Source organism: Notolepis coatsorum, assembly GCF_963971535.1.
Source record: "Notolepis coatsorum genome assembly, chromosome: 15".
Classification (NCBI taxonomy): Eukaryota; Metazoa; Chordata; class Actinopteri; order Aulopiformes; family Paralepididae; genus Notolepis; species Notolepis coatsorum.
The window spans coordinates 76,986,391-77,000,833 of NC_140179.1; the positions used below are offsets into that span (position 1 = coordinate 76,986,391).

At 40.6% G+C, this 14,443-nt stretch overlaps 1 protein-coding gene across 1 annotated transcript in view; it reads left to right on the plus strand.

Moving 5' to 3' along the window:
* Nucleotides 1–13,617, plus strand: part of mybpc1 (myosin binding protein C1) — a 112,458-nt gene extending 98,841 nt beyond the window's left edge. Inside the window, exons 26-31 of the mRNA XM_084331159.1 lie at nucleotides 2,039–2,234; nucleotides 2,997–3,136; nucleotides 4,650–4,809; nucleotides 7,476–7,612; nucleotides 9,675–9,861; nucleotides 13,429–13,617. Coding sequence (XP_084187285.1) covers nucleotides 2,039–2,234; nucleotides 2,997–3,136; nucleotides 4,650–4,809; nucleotides 7,476–7,612; nucleotides 9,675–9,861; nucleotides 13,429–13,526 — 918 coding nt within the window. The 3' untranslated portion in view covers nucleotides 13,527–13,617. The remainder of the gene's footprint in view (nucleotides 1–2,038; nucleotides 2,235–2,996; nucleotides 3,137–4,649; nucleotides 4,810–7,475; nucleotides 7,613–9,674; nucleotides 9,862–13,428) is intronic.
* Nucleotides 13,618–14,443: the final 826 nt, after the last annotated feature.

Here is a 14,443-nt window from a genome sequence, read left to right on the forward strand (position 1 = left end):
TTATTCTGCAGGCTCTGGATTTGCACCTCTTGTTGTATAGAACCTGCAGGGGTGGTAGTGCAATACCCGTGGTACGCTTGGCTGAGCGCACCACTCTGTAGGGCCTTCTTGTCCTGTGCCGTGCTGTTTCCATACCAGGCAGTGATGTTTCCAGTCAAGATGCTCTCTACAGTAGTAGAGAGTAGAAGGACTGGAGTATCTTCCCAGATACTCTGAACTTCCTTAACTGTCTCAGGTGGTAGAGGCGTTGCTTTGCCTTTTTTACGACTGATTCTATGTGTGTTGTCCATGTCAGATCCTCTGCGATGTGGACCCCCAGGTACTTAAAGCTGCTCACCCTGTCCACGGTAGCCCCGTTTATCCTCAGTGGTGTGTGTGTCTCCTGCTGTCCTCTCCTATAATCCACGATCAGCTCCTTGGTTTTACCAATGTTCAGGAGCAGGCTGTTGTCCTGGCACCAGCGTTCCAGTACCTCAACCTTCTCCCGGTAGGCCTTCTCGTCGTTGTCCGAGATCAGCCCCACCACCACTGTGTCGTCCGCAAACTTCACTATGGAGTTGGAGCTGAACTTGGCCACACAGTCATGTGTGTATAGTGAGTACAGCAGGGGGCTCAGAACACAGCCCTGGGGGGACCCGATGCTCAGGGTGATGGTGTTGGAGGTCTGACCCCCCACCCTGACCGCCTGGGGCCTTTCACTCAGAAAGTCCAGTATCCAGGCGCTCAGAGCGGAGCTCAGACCTAGCTCGATCAGCTTGTCCACCAGTGTGGGGACTATGGTGTTGAACGCTGAGCTGTAGTCAATGAACAACAGTCTCACATAGCCCCCCTTCTGACGGTCCAGGTGAGAGAGGGTGCTGTGCAGTACTTGGGAGACCGCATCGTCAGTGGACCTGTTTGGCCTGTATGCAAATTGCATAGGGTCCATATCACTGGGGAGGGAGGCACAAATGTGATCCTTGACCAGCCTCTCGAAACATTTCATGGCCACAGAGGTGAGTGCCACCGGTCTGTAGTCATTGAGACCTGCTGGGGAGGGTTTCTTTGGTACCGGGATAATGGTGGACATCTTGAAGCAGGCAGGGACCACTGACTCCTTCAGGGATCGATTAAATATGGTGGTGAACACAGGGGCTAGCTGGTTAGCACAGGACTTAAGTATGCGTCCTGTTAAGGGGGGTAGTGTGATCCTTCCACACGTTACACCCTCTCAGTGAGAGTGCGCGCTGCAAGGTGAAAAGAAGCGGTTGATTGGCTACACATGTGTTGGAGGAAGCATGTGATAGCCTCCACTCTCCCAGACCGACTGTAGGGGGTAGGTGCGCAGCGACCAGGAAGGGGATTGGGAATTGGCATAACGACTAACATTGGGATGGGAGAAAAACTGAGGAAAAAGGAGGGGGAAAAAGATTAAAAAAAAAAAAAAAAGGAATGTAATACGATGTAAAAAGATAAATTAAACAGTGATTTTACCAGCAGTAAGGTGTCAGCCACTTCAATATACGAGGATCCGGGTTACACCTCCCGTCACCTCGGTGTGTGTGTGTGTGACCTAAGGTACCCATGTACATGTCAAATATACTTCCCAAAGGTCAGTGAATACCACAACCACAACACCAGAGGGAGCTCCACAAATCATGTTCAACCCAGATTCGGCTCAAACAAGGGTCTAAACACGTTTTCGCAATGTGGAACGCCCTACCCACAGCTGTAAAGGAATGTGAATCACTACCTTCAAAACCGCTCTCAAAGAGCACCTACGGGAGACTGCAATTCGAAACTGGCCCCTGAAAAATGTCCTAAACCAACCCCCTCCAATGTACAATTTCATATATGTCTAGATGCAACAGTACTGTCTACCTGTATGTTATGTATGTCATATATGTTATGATGAATTGAAAATGGGGGACCCTGATGTAAACAAGATGAAAGTCTTTCTGTGGTCTGCATCCCCTTAACAATTGTGTGTATTGAGCCGTACTGTATTGTACCCATTCTGCAATCTGTTAATAAAATGTTCAATCAATCAATCAAATAGGGTAAGCCCAGGCCGAAGGTGGAGTGGCAGAAGGAGGGGAGCCCCATCGACGCCTCCCACGTGAGCATCCGGAACACGGACTGCGACAGCATCATCTTCATCCGCAAGGCGGAGCGCAGCCACTCCGGGAAGTACGAGATGAAGGTGCAGGTGGAGAAACACGTGGACACGGCCATCATCGATATTCAGATCGTAGGTGAGCGAGACAGACAACGCAGACCGTCGTCATCATCAAATATATATATTTTTTTTTTAAATTTTGAATGGGAAAAGCGTGGAATGGCTTTTGCTGCATGGGGGAGATTTGGCTTTGGCTGAAACACCTTTAAGTCAGAATCAAAGAGAAGCAGGCGCCTTGCTCCACGATGGTGGAACGAACTTCCCACCACTGCCCAATTATCTGCCTTCGACTAAAAACACAATTATTCAATCAATATAAAAAGAACATTTAAAAATAATTAAAAAAAAGAAATATATATATATACTAACTTTTGTACTGTCTTTTACTATCATACACTTTGCTATTAAGTAATCTACCTTGTCTATATTAATACACATTATGCTAATCTGTCTATACTACTAGCACCCAAGTTCAACACTGTTTGACGAACAATGTTACTTAGCTGCCAGAGTTGTACCCTTCCTGCTGACCTGTTGTACAGAACTTGTAAGTCGCTTTTGATAAAAGCATCAGCTAAATGACTAAATGTAAATGTAATGTAAGTCACATTTCAAATGTGTGGTACTAACATGCACCCAAAAATATCAACGGAAGGGCACATACAGACGGTTGAAGTGATGAATAATGATTGCAAACACGGAATTCTAAGTATTTTAGTTAATTGATTTATGCACTCTATCAACGGAGCACTGCACTTTGTGTAGTTAGTCATTACAGAGACTGCTGATTTTATTCTTTCAAATGTTTTATCATTTGTCCTATAACTTATATTGTCAGACCTGCCTGGGCCTCCACAAGCTGTGAAGATTGAGGAGGTATGGGGAGAAAACGTGGCTCTGGACTGGACCCCTCCAAGTGACAACGGAAACGCCCCCATAACAGGCTACACCATTCAGAAAGCAGACAAGAAAACCATGGTAGACTGATTTTCCAATGTTAAGTCACTGCAATTCAATTGTTTCGTTCCAAAGGGCTATATATCCATTTTGAAAGAAAATTAAGATCAGACGAGATGAGTTATGAAATTATAGATGAGATGAGATGAGAGATGAGATGAGAGATGAGATGAGATGAGATGAGATGAGAGATGAGATGAGATGAGATGATATGAGATGAGATGAGATGAGAGATGAGATGAGATGAGATGAGATGAGTTGTGAAATTAGAGGAGATGAGAGGAGATGAGAGCAGATGAGATGAGATGAGAGAAGAGAGCTTTATTATCATCCAGAGCTTTATTATTTTCAGGGTGTATTATTTTCAGGTACAATGCAGCATTTCAAAAGCAGGGATGATGGCATCCTGAAAAAGTTTTCTTTTATTAGCTAATAACTTCCAATAGTTCTATAATGGCATTTACCTTTATAGCCAGCAATAATTTTTCCAACCATTTATACACCTACTGCTGGAAAGATTATAGTCAGACCTGCCTGGGCCTCCACAAGCTGTGAAGATTGAGGAGGTATGGGGAGAAAACGTGGCTCTGGACTGGACCCCTCCAAGTGACAACGGAAACGCCCCCATAACAGGCTACACCATTCAGAAAGCAGACAAGAAAACCATGGTAGACTGATTTTCCAATGTTAAGTCACTGCAATTCAATTGTTTCGTTCCAAAGGGCTATATATACATTTTGAAAGAAGATTAAGATCAGACGAGATGAGTTATGAAATTATAGATGAGATGAGATGAGAGATGAGATGAGAGATGAGATGAGATGAGATGAGAGATGAGATGAGATGAGATGAGATGAGATGAGATGAGATGAGATGAGATGAGATGAGATGAGATGAGATGAGAGATGAGATGAGATGAGATGAGATGAGTTGTGAAATTAGAGGAGATGAGAGGAGATGAGAGCAGATGAGATGAGATGAGAGAAGAGAGCTTTATTATCATCTGGAGCTTTATTATTTTCAGGGTGTATTATTTTCAGGTACAATGCAGCATTTCAAAAGCAAGGATGATGGCATCCTGAAAAAGTTTTCTTTTATTAGCTAATAACTTCCAATAGTTCTATAATGGCATTTACCTTTATAGCCAGCAATCATTTTTCCAACCATTTATACACATACTGCTGGAAAGATTATTGCTGGCTATAAAGGTAAATGCCATTATAGAACTATTGGAAGTTATTAGCTAATAAAAGACAACTTTTTCAGGATGCCATCATCCCTGCTTTTGAAATGCTGCATTGTACCTGAAAATAATATACTTTACCTACACCTATATATATATATATATATATATATATATATATATATATATATATATATATATATATATATATATATATATATATATAAAGGTGTAGGTAAAGTATATCTTGTTTTACAATGACATTCAATTATCCATCTAAAATGTATGACTATGTGACAATGACATCATAAACAGTCTGTTTGTACTGACCCTGAGTGTTCTGCGTGGCAGGAGTGGTTCACGTGCGTCGAGCACTACCATCGCACCTGCATCACCATCACAGAGCTAGTGGTGGGCAACGAGTACTACTTCAGGGTCTACTCGGAGAACATGTGTGGCCTGAGCGAATGTGCCACTCCAACCAAAGACAGCGCCCTCATCCTCAAAGAAGGTACTGCATGTCGCTGTGGGACTGGAGAAGATTAGATTAACCCTTTTTCACTACCACACTACAGAAGGTTAACCTTTCACTACCACACTACAGAAGGTTAACCTTTCACTACCACACTACAGAAGGTTAACCTTTCACTACCACACTACAGACGGTTAACCCTTTCACTACCACACTACAGAAGGTTAACCTTTCACTAACACACTACAGAAGGTTAACCTTTCACTACCACACGACAGAAGGTTAACCTTTCACTACCACACTACAGAAGGTTAACCCTTTCACTGAGACAATACAGAAGGTTAACCTTTCACTACCACACGACAGAAGGTTAACCTTTCACTACCACACTACAGAAGGTTAACCCTTTCACTGAGACAATACAGAAGGTTAACCCTTTCACTACCACACTACAGAAGGTTAACCTTTCACTACCACACTACAGACGGTTACCGTCTGTAGTGTGGTTGTGAAAGGGTTAACCCTTTATCATGTGGCAGTGAAAGGGTTAACCTTCTGTATTGTCTCAGTGAAAGGGTTAACCCTTGGTAGTGTGGTAGTGAAAGGGTTAACAAGAGATCTGGTATTCAGATCCATCAAGATTATTTCTTCAAGAAGTTGAGTCAAATTATTTTTTCATGGTTTTGTAACTAGTTTTAGACTTTACACTTTAAAGGGGCGCTTCTCATCAAAGACAATGCTGATTTCTTTTTGCACATAATCTCACACACACATCCAAAAACTCTAAACGGGTTTGCACACATTCATTTTGTTTGACAGTTATTGAGAGTAAGTTCATTTGAATATGGCCACCAGTGATGTCATCCAGGGACATTGAATCCTTGTAATTACAGCTCAATGAGATTATATCATAGCAGTCCCTATAAGACAAAGTATTGCTATTTTTTCCATCTACATCATTTCGTGGAGCTGTAATTAACACAACACAAGGATTCAGTGTCCCCGATGACATAACTGGTGATCATATTCAAACTAATTTACTCTCAATAACTGTCAAACTAAATTAATGCGTGTAAAACTGTTTCATTTTTGGATGTGTGTGAGATTATGTGCAAAATAAATCAGCATTGTTTTTGGGTGAAGTGTCCCTTCTACCTAAAAATGTTAAGTTTTTTATTTCAAGGTTTTACTTGGTTAGTGCAAAAAATATATATTAACATGGAATAAGTAACAATTTCTTGAAACAAGCAACATTTATCTGTCAGAGCTGTAAGACAGTTTGACTTATTATCTTGGAATGAGCTTGATGAATCTTAAAACAAGATACATTTGGTTGCTTAGGTGATGGAATAGACAGTGTGAGTGTGTGTGCGTGCGTGTGTGTGTGTGCGTGTGTATGTGTGTGTGTGTGCATGCGTGTGTGTGCATGTGTGTGTGTGTGTGCGTGCGCGCGCACGCGTGTGTGTGTATGTGTATCCGACTGGATGGGATGGACTCCAGATTCAGATTCAGATTCAGAGTTTTATTTGCCACATGGAAGCAATACAATCATAGAGTTTTCATACAAAATCATAAATGCCATACCATGGGCCAGTTCGCCTCATCCTCTGCGGTCACATTTCTCCCTCCTCATATTCTTGTATATCTTCACTGTCCTTGCTTACTTGACCCTGAACACTTTTTGCATTTCTTAGGGAGCATAGAGACCATTATGCTCTATGTCTTGTCTGTTCGGTCTGAAAGAACCCCTCATAACTATGAGGCTGGTAACCTCTCCAAGGATAATGAGTGACGTTGTCGTCCTGCATCCCACACAGCTTCCCTCTAGTAACACCCAGAAGTAAACTCTCTTATCAAAGTTTACCGGCTGATGTAATCTTGAACAATTATAGTTTACATTGTTTTTTTTGTTTTGTTTTTCACTTCTGGTATAGTACTAATGAAAGGAACTGTCAGAGATATTTTCCACCCTAAAATTATAACTGCATGGATTTTCCTTGGACTCACTTAAAAAATAAATAAAAGAATATTTAAAGGGGAACTTTGCCACAAAAAAAACAATGCTGATTTATTTTGCACATAATCTCACACACATCCAAAAACTCTAAACTGTTTTTGCACACGTTAATTTAATTTGACGGTTATTGAGAATAAATTAGTTTGAATATACCAGTAGCCACCAGCGATGTCATCTGGGACATTGAATCCTTGTGTTGTGTTAATTACAGCTCCATGAAATGATGTAAATGAAAAGCAATAGCAATACCTTGTTTTATAGGGACTGCTACCTTGTAATTAACACAACACAAGGATTCAACGTCCTCATTGACATCATTGGTGGCCATATTCCAACTCATGTACTCTCAATAACTGTAAAATGTAATGAATGTGTGCAAAACTGTTTAGACAGTATTTGGATGTGTGTATGAGATTATGTGCAAAAGAAATCAGCATTGGATTTTTTTGGTAAATTGTTTGGTCAACAGCTATGAATAAATATATCTTTTGAATGTTGTGTATTATTTGGAATCAAACGTAGTAGCAAACATAACTGACAGTGCCTTCTTTACATGATGATGTCACTGTCTCTCAACTGATGATAAACCAAGACAACGTTGTCCTTCCCTCACCGTCATTTGGACACCATGATACAGCTCAGAGCCCGTATCATGCACAACCCCGTTCCTTTACCCTTCCCTTCGCAGGCCTCAGTCTGAAAACACCAGAGTACATCGACCACGACTTCAAGGAGGCGCCCAAGTTCACCCAACCGCTGATCAACACTTCTGCGATCGCCGGCTACAATGCCACTCTCAACTGTAGCGTCCGCGCCAACCCAAGGGTAGGTAGGCAGTGTGCGTACCGCAGGTAATAAACTGGGATCGCAGACTGGGTGGGGGCACCATTACTCAGGTAATTATACATGTTCACATTTGAACAATATTCAAGTGCCCCCCCCCCCCCCCCCCCCACTCTGTGCTGAAATACCACATACTGTAGTAGCCACACAAAAGAAATCCCTAAACAAGTCATTTGATCTGGTATTGAAATCGTATATAAGATAAGATGATCCTTTATTAATAAGATAAGATTATCTTTTATTAATCCCCTTGGAAAAATTCGGGTGTCAAAGCAGCATGGGGGGAGGGATACAGAGCCTCACATTTCTATACAGTCCAGTATCTATATACACTACAATATAAAATATAAAATGTAAAATACAAATACAATATAATATAATATAAAAAGTACAAATACAAGATAGTCCAGTGATATGAGTGTCTAGTTCTCAAGTCCCGAGTTCTGACAATGATAGTTCTGGCAATAATAGTTCAATGATAGAACAATGATATGATAATGATAAGTATATTTTGTCTTAGTGAAATGATCTTCCACAGGGACACATTTCTGGAAACAACTGATAATATCTTGATATGAGACAGATTTCTGCACAAGATAATGTTGCTTGTTTTTTTTTTATAGAAAATCCATGAAATGAGTTGAATTACATTTAAAGATAGAATACGTAATGCCATCAAACAGCAACCTCTAGCCAAAAGAGCCCTGCTTGGTATTGCACTTTGTTTACATTTCTTTTTTTGGTCTGATGTGTTGATTGGAGTTGACAGGCTTTGCCAACACAGGTCTGGAGAAATTCATAGTAAAATAAGTTACTCATCAGACCAAAACAAAAGAAATTAAACAAAGTGGGATACCAAGCAGGGTTAGAGGTCACAGTTTGACAGCATGACAGATTCTACCTTTGGATAAGTAACATAACCTGATAAAATTATTTTTTTACGACTGAATATAAAATGTAATCTGTTATAATGAACATTTCATTGGTGCAAGCTCAACCTAGAAATGGCGGAAAACATAACTCCACTGACATCTGATAAGTAATGAATTCAAACATGAAAAACAGATTTCCCATCTCCAACTATGCCCTCTTTTCTTGATCCTCCAATCACAACTATTGCTTTCCTCAGACAACCTTGAGTTTGAGATACAGAAGGTAAATTGAGATAAGTATGGTCCACCTCCGTTAGCCATATCCCCCCCTGTTTCCAGCTGTGTGTTCATAGCATGACAGTCTGAAGCCTGCTGGTTGTCGGCTGGCTGTGTTCAAGGAAAGACTGTATGCTATTCTCTCTCCTGTGGATAAGAATAGAATAGAATAGAATTTTCTACTTCTAATTTACATGCTATACTATGTTATTTGATACTATCTTGTCTAGCACAGTCTCTGGAGCGTAACAGTAAGAAGCATTTTGTATGAAAGTATTCTGTACTTCTGTATGACAACTATTAAAGAAACTTGAAACTTGAACTTGAAACTTGAAGAATAGAATAGAATAGAATAGAATAGAATAGAATAGAATAGAATAGAATAGAATAGAATATAAATACTTTAATCATCCCGAGGGAAAATTGGCACTACACATCGCTCACAGTAAACATTTAGGTAGACAAAACAATTAGTCACGAATAAGAATAAAAAATAAGCCTAAGAATAAAGAATAAAATAAGCCTAAGAATTGTAAAGTGTAACGTGTTTTCCCAATTAGCAGCCCCATAGCTCTTTGATGGTAAAAACACTGAGGACAAAATTGCTGTTCACTGGAATCAGTCGTTAGAGAATCAGAAATACCAGATAGTACAAAATGCTTTCATCCTGCTGTTAAAACCCCTTTAGTTGTCTGGTTTCTCCGAATTATACCTTCAAATTCAATAGCCAGTAGCCATTGTGATATCATTGTGAGATTGTACATATGTGAAGTGGTTAATATTAGGGAATAGTGTGCAAGTTCACAACTCCAATAAAGAAAATCCTACCATAACTTTTATTGAGCCGTCTCGTTAAACTGAAATCGTCTAACCTCGCTTATACTCTTGACTCCCAGCCCAAAGTGATTTGGATGAAGAACAAGATAATCATCGTTGACGACCCGCGCTACCGCATGTTTAGCAACCAAGGAGTGTGCACTCTGGAGATTAGGAAGCCCAACCCCTATGACGGAGGCATGTACAGCTGCAAGGCCATCAACGATCTCGGAGAAGCCCAGGTTGAGTGCAAGCTGGAGGTCAAAGGTCAGTGTGTGTGTGTGTGTGTGTGTGTGTGTGTGTGTGTGTGTGCGTGTAGGTGTGTGTGTGTGTGTGTGTGTGTGTGTGTGTGTGTGTGTGTGTGTGTGTGTGTGTGTGTGTGTGTGTGTGTGTGTGTGTGTGTGTGTGTGTGTGTGTGTGTGTGTGTGTGTGTGTGTGTGTGTGTGTGTGTGTGTGTGAACAAGGTGACCTCTGTGTGGCAGCCTTACTGTAGGTATCACCAGTAGATCTTTAGTGGCTGGTTTCCATAAGTGGTGACTTGTGTTTCCCTCTCAGCCCTTCCTACTGTCGAAATAAAGGAAGTGAACTGCCCCCCTCTCCTTTTAAAAAGAAGATAATCAAGACTTCATGGTTATAATCAGTATACTGTCTAGTTGGTTGTAAAACTGAGTTGTGTTATAAGACACAGAACTACTTTGGAGAGAGAACAGCTCCTGTTTGGTGCCCTCAGTGGTGTATTGCCTGCAGTACACCAAAGGGCTGACCATTACAGTTGTTATTTATTATTTATTAATGTAAAAACATCTACATTTAATGATGATCATTTGACATAATAATCCATTAATTTGTGTTCACTTAATATCCACTGATATGTGTTCGTAGCAGAATGGTGTAGAGGTTTAGTACCTGAATTCTACTGGTTGCATTCACTTTTCACACACAATTTTATCCAATGTCAGCATGTCTAATTTCTGCAGTACCGTTTATCCTATCATCTCACACACACACACACGCACACACATGCAGAATAGATGTGTTGAAATAACACTTGACAAACAACATGTGTCACTATCAACACGTCACACACATCACATCCTGTGTCATTTCACCACATCTCTTTTGAGAGCGAATCACCTCCTTCATCATTACCACACACCAGTTAAACACAGTACTCTACCACCACAAATCACGTCTCAATAGACTCCTTATGTAGCTCCCAGGTAAGCATGAGTCCAGGCCGACTGACATTGTGTTACAACTTGACACAAATTTGCCTTTCATTCAACCCAAAAGCAAACTCTCACACGGTAATTCTGACACCTGAAGTTGCATTCTTTAGCCTGCATTTGAAATCCTCATGAAACCAGTTAAACTTTGAAACAACACTGGCCTAAAGGTCAACGTTAGATCAACTTTCATTTCGACCCCAATGGGCTTCAGTGCATCTGACATCAAAATGTTTGCTGGGTTGGGTGACATATTTTGTGGCTCATCTTAAACAGATTCTGATGTCCTCTTATGATACATGTTTTTAACTCTTCATGTAAAAAGAGTTCAGTAATAATAACTCAACAGTATTCCCTGGAACACGTATAACTCCTTCATGTAAACATGTTTGGTTAACCATCCCTCTTTCTCTTCTCTCTCCCCCAGTCCAAACTCAGGAATTGTGAATGTATGTTCTCATCCAAGGTAAGCTTTCATATGGTTTTGACATATGAAGCTTATGGCACTCAGTATGCATCTTTCAATTGCCTTATAAGCAGGGGTGTAAAGTACTTGAGTAATTGTACTTTGTTACAATATTTAAGTACTGTTTTTGGGGATTTGTACTTTACTCGAGTATTATTAGGTTTGTATACTTGTACTTTTACTCAATTACATTTCAGAGAAAAAAAACATACTTTTTACTCCTTACATTTCAAATGCAGACCTACAAAGTATACAAAGTACAAATCTTGCAGGTCCAACTATTTTAATTAGTATATTTGTTTCTCTGGCCGAACTAACGTTAACGTTATTAATCCTGCGGCCTCACTTTATTTAAAAACAGCCAATCAAATCCCCATCAATGGAAAATGAGCCCGCCCATACCTATGCTGATTGGTCCTTGTGCAAGACTAGAAAGCGGGGATCTTTGATTAAACACCTGCTATCAGAAGAATAGACAGTCAGAGTGACAAGCTACAGAAGATGGCCACAAACGATAGTACGAGTGATGAAGAGGACGAAACGGAACATTTCATTGCCCCGGAATAAAAAAAAATTACTTTTACTTTTTTGTACTTAAATACATTTAAAAGTAGAAACTTTTTGACTTTTACTCAAGTGTGTTTTTAGCCAGATACTCTGACTTCTACTTGAGTAAGATTTTGAGACGGTACCCATACTTTCACTTAAGTATAATTTCTGGGTACTTTTTACACCCCTGCTTAACCGTGCTTTTATCAGAAGTAGCATCACAGATAGTAGGCTATCTGTAGTATTTTAGTCCATCCCAAGCAGCCCGAAAGCAGCATCCAGGAAAGAAGTTCCTGAGATCAGCTTTTGCATGAATTAACGTAACAAAACCCCCACCCCCACAATACTCCTGTGTGTGTGTTCAGTTAAGGAAAACACAGCCTGTGCTATTTTAAATCATCTCTTTTAAGAGGTAGTTTGGTGTATGAACCAGGTCTATTATTGTACTTTGCTATAACCCCTTAGCTAGCTGGCTGCAGTAAATATCAGTAAGGGCTCGGCTACATTGATCTGTTAATTATTTATTATTAATTATTGTTCAATGAGGAGTATCGGTTTGTTGTCCATTTTGACGGACAGAAAAGTTCATAGAGTTCACTTTTGGAACTGACAGAAACGTTACTGTTGTTGTGTCGATTATGTTAAGTTCTAATTTTAAAACAAACCAATGGACAGTAATACCTTCCGTCAAATCAGTGATGGATCAATGTAGCCAGGCCCTACATTTCTCAACATCTCAACTGGTTGTTCTTAGTGGTTGGTGTGAAGTGAGTGACTGTCTGAGCAACTTCTGTCACCCTGATAACAAAGCTCATTTCTCATGTAACTATGACACAAAAAAGGTGAGTTTTTTTTTCAGTGTATTTATTCTTTTATTTTAATGGTCTGATCTCAGCATGGAGTCAAGAGCAACTCGTGCACAGAGTAATGCTGGGACCACGTTTGACGTTATGCAGATGTGTTTTCTATCCCCTGTTTCTCAAAGGGTCCTGCCCTGTAGGTTTTTGATAGATGCTAGATGATTATGAACACTGCATATTTGCCACGTCTTGGTTCACAATTGAATGATTCTACGCTACGTCTGTGACAGAGGAATGGCAAAAGCACACATTTTATGACTTATTGTAGCTATACTGGCGCAAGACACGCTTTATTGATATGGCATTTGTGCAGAGCTTTGAAATGTACTGGATTGTATTTTCTCAGTCAACTCAGTTAACCAAGTCTTTGCTCCTAGTTCTACTATAGCCTGAACACATATAGACGATACTCACAAACTTAGCTTGGCATCTTTGACTTTTTGACGCTTTAAGTTTACACTTTTCCTTCTCTTCTCACTGCTTATTGTTTGTATGTTGTCTTTAGTTGACTGTTCTTTCACTTGTTTGTTTGGAGTGTTGCCCTCTGACTCTTCTGTGCCACTGCATCCTCTGCCTTCTCCTCGCAGCCTGTTTCTCCTCTTGACCTTCTCTCTCCTCCTCCTCCTCCTCCTCCTCCTCCTCCTCCTCCTCCTCCTCCTCCCTGCCTTCCTGATCGCATGCATCTCTCCTTCCTAATGCCAATCTGAGAGCTTCTCCTCTGCCCCACCTCCAGGCGGGTTCACCTTCTATGAGCTCATGCAGCGTGGAGTCCCCCTACAGCTGATCGACAAGTACATGAATGAGGCGAGGGGCTTCGAGACGGAGAAGTAAATTGGACTGAGTGCAACGAAGACACACCTTGGCTTTTCCAGGAAAACCCATCGCTACTCTATAGTGATCCTCCTCTCCCACTTGGAGTCGGCGAATGGAGGGATGAGGGGTGGAGGTGGGAGAGATGAACGGGTGTGTGGGGGGAGGGTGCACTGGTCTGTGGCTCGGCATGCTGTGTGGTTAAGGAGCTGGTTACATGTACCATAGAAAAAGCCAGTTCCCCTTCAGTTTGGTCACCCTCTGGAGTTTCAAAAAGGCTCTGTTTCAGCTCAGATGCATGCTGGCAGCGCTTTGGTTCTAGCTTTTAAATGCAATACGTTTTGTGTAAAAGAAAAAAAGTATTTAATAAATAAAAAATCTAATAAAATCGGACAAACAGTAACACACACTATAGTATGTATTCACGTGTTGTTCTTTGTTGGGGATACTTGTTGGAGGGAATAGCCATCTTTAGGGTCTGGATAAAAGAGGAAGGGAATGTATAAATAGTGACATTGAATATGATGTTATGTAATGTGATTTAAGAGAACTTCATAATGTGCTATACAGCGAGAAAAACGAAAGTGACTGACTGTGTTGGATTATGAAGTTATTGACCCATATAAGTTGCTTCACTGTAGTATGTGCCGATTAAATTTGTTCCTTCTTCCTTGGGAGTACAATTGTAGGATATGTAGGGCTAATAAATTATGGGATTTTGGAGGCTTACAAACAATCAATGTAATATTCAGCGTGACACATTAAGCTTTAGGGGCTCGTTTTGGACTTCAAATCAACTCCCTGGTCATGTGCGCATGCGTTTACCTTTGTAATTATGATCCATGGAATAAAAAATACTTGTACTACTTGTGGTTGATTGATTGATTGAAAATTGTATTAACAGATTGCAGAATGGTAATACAGTACGGCTCAATACA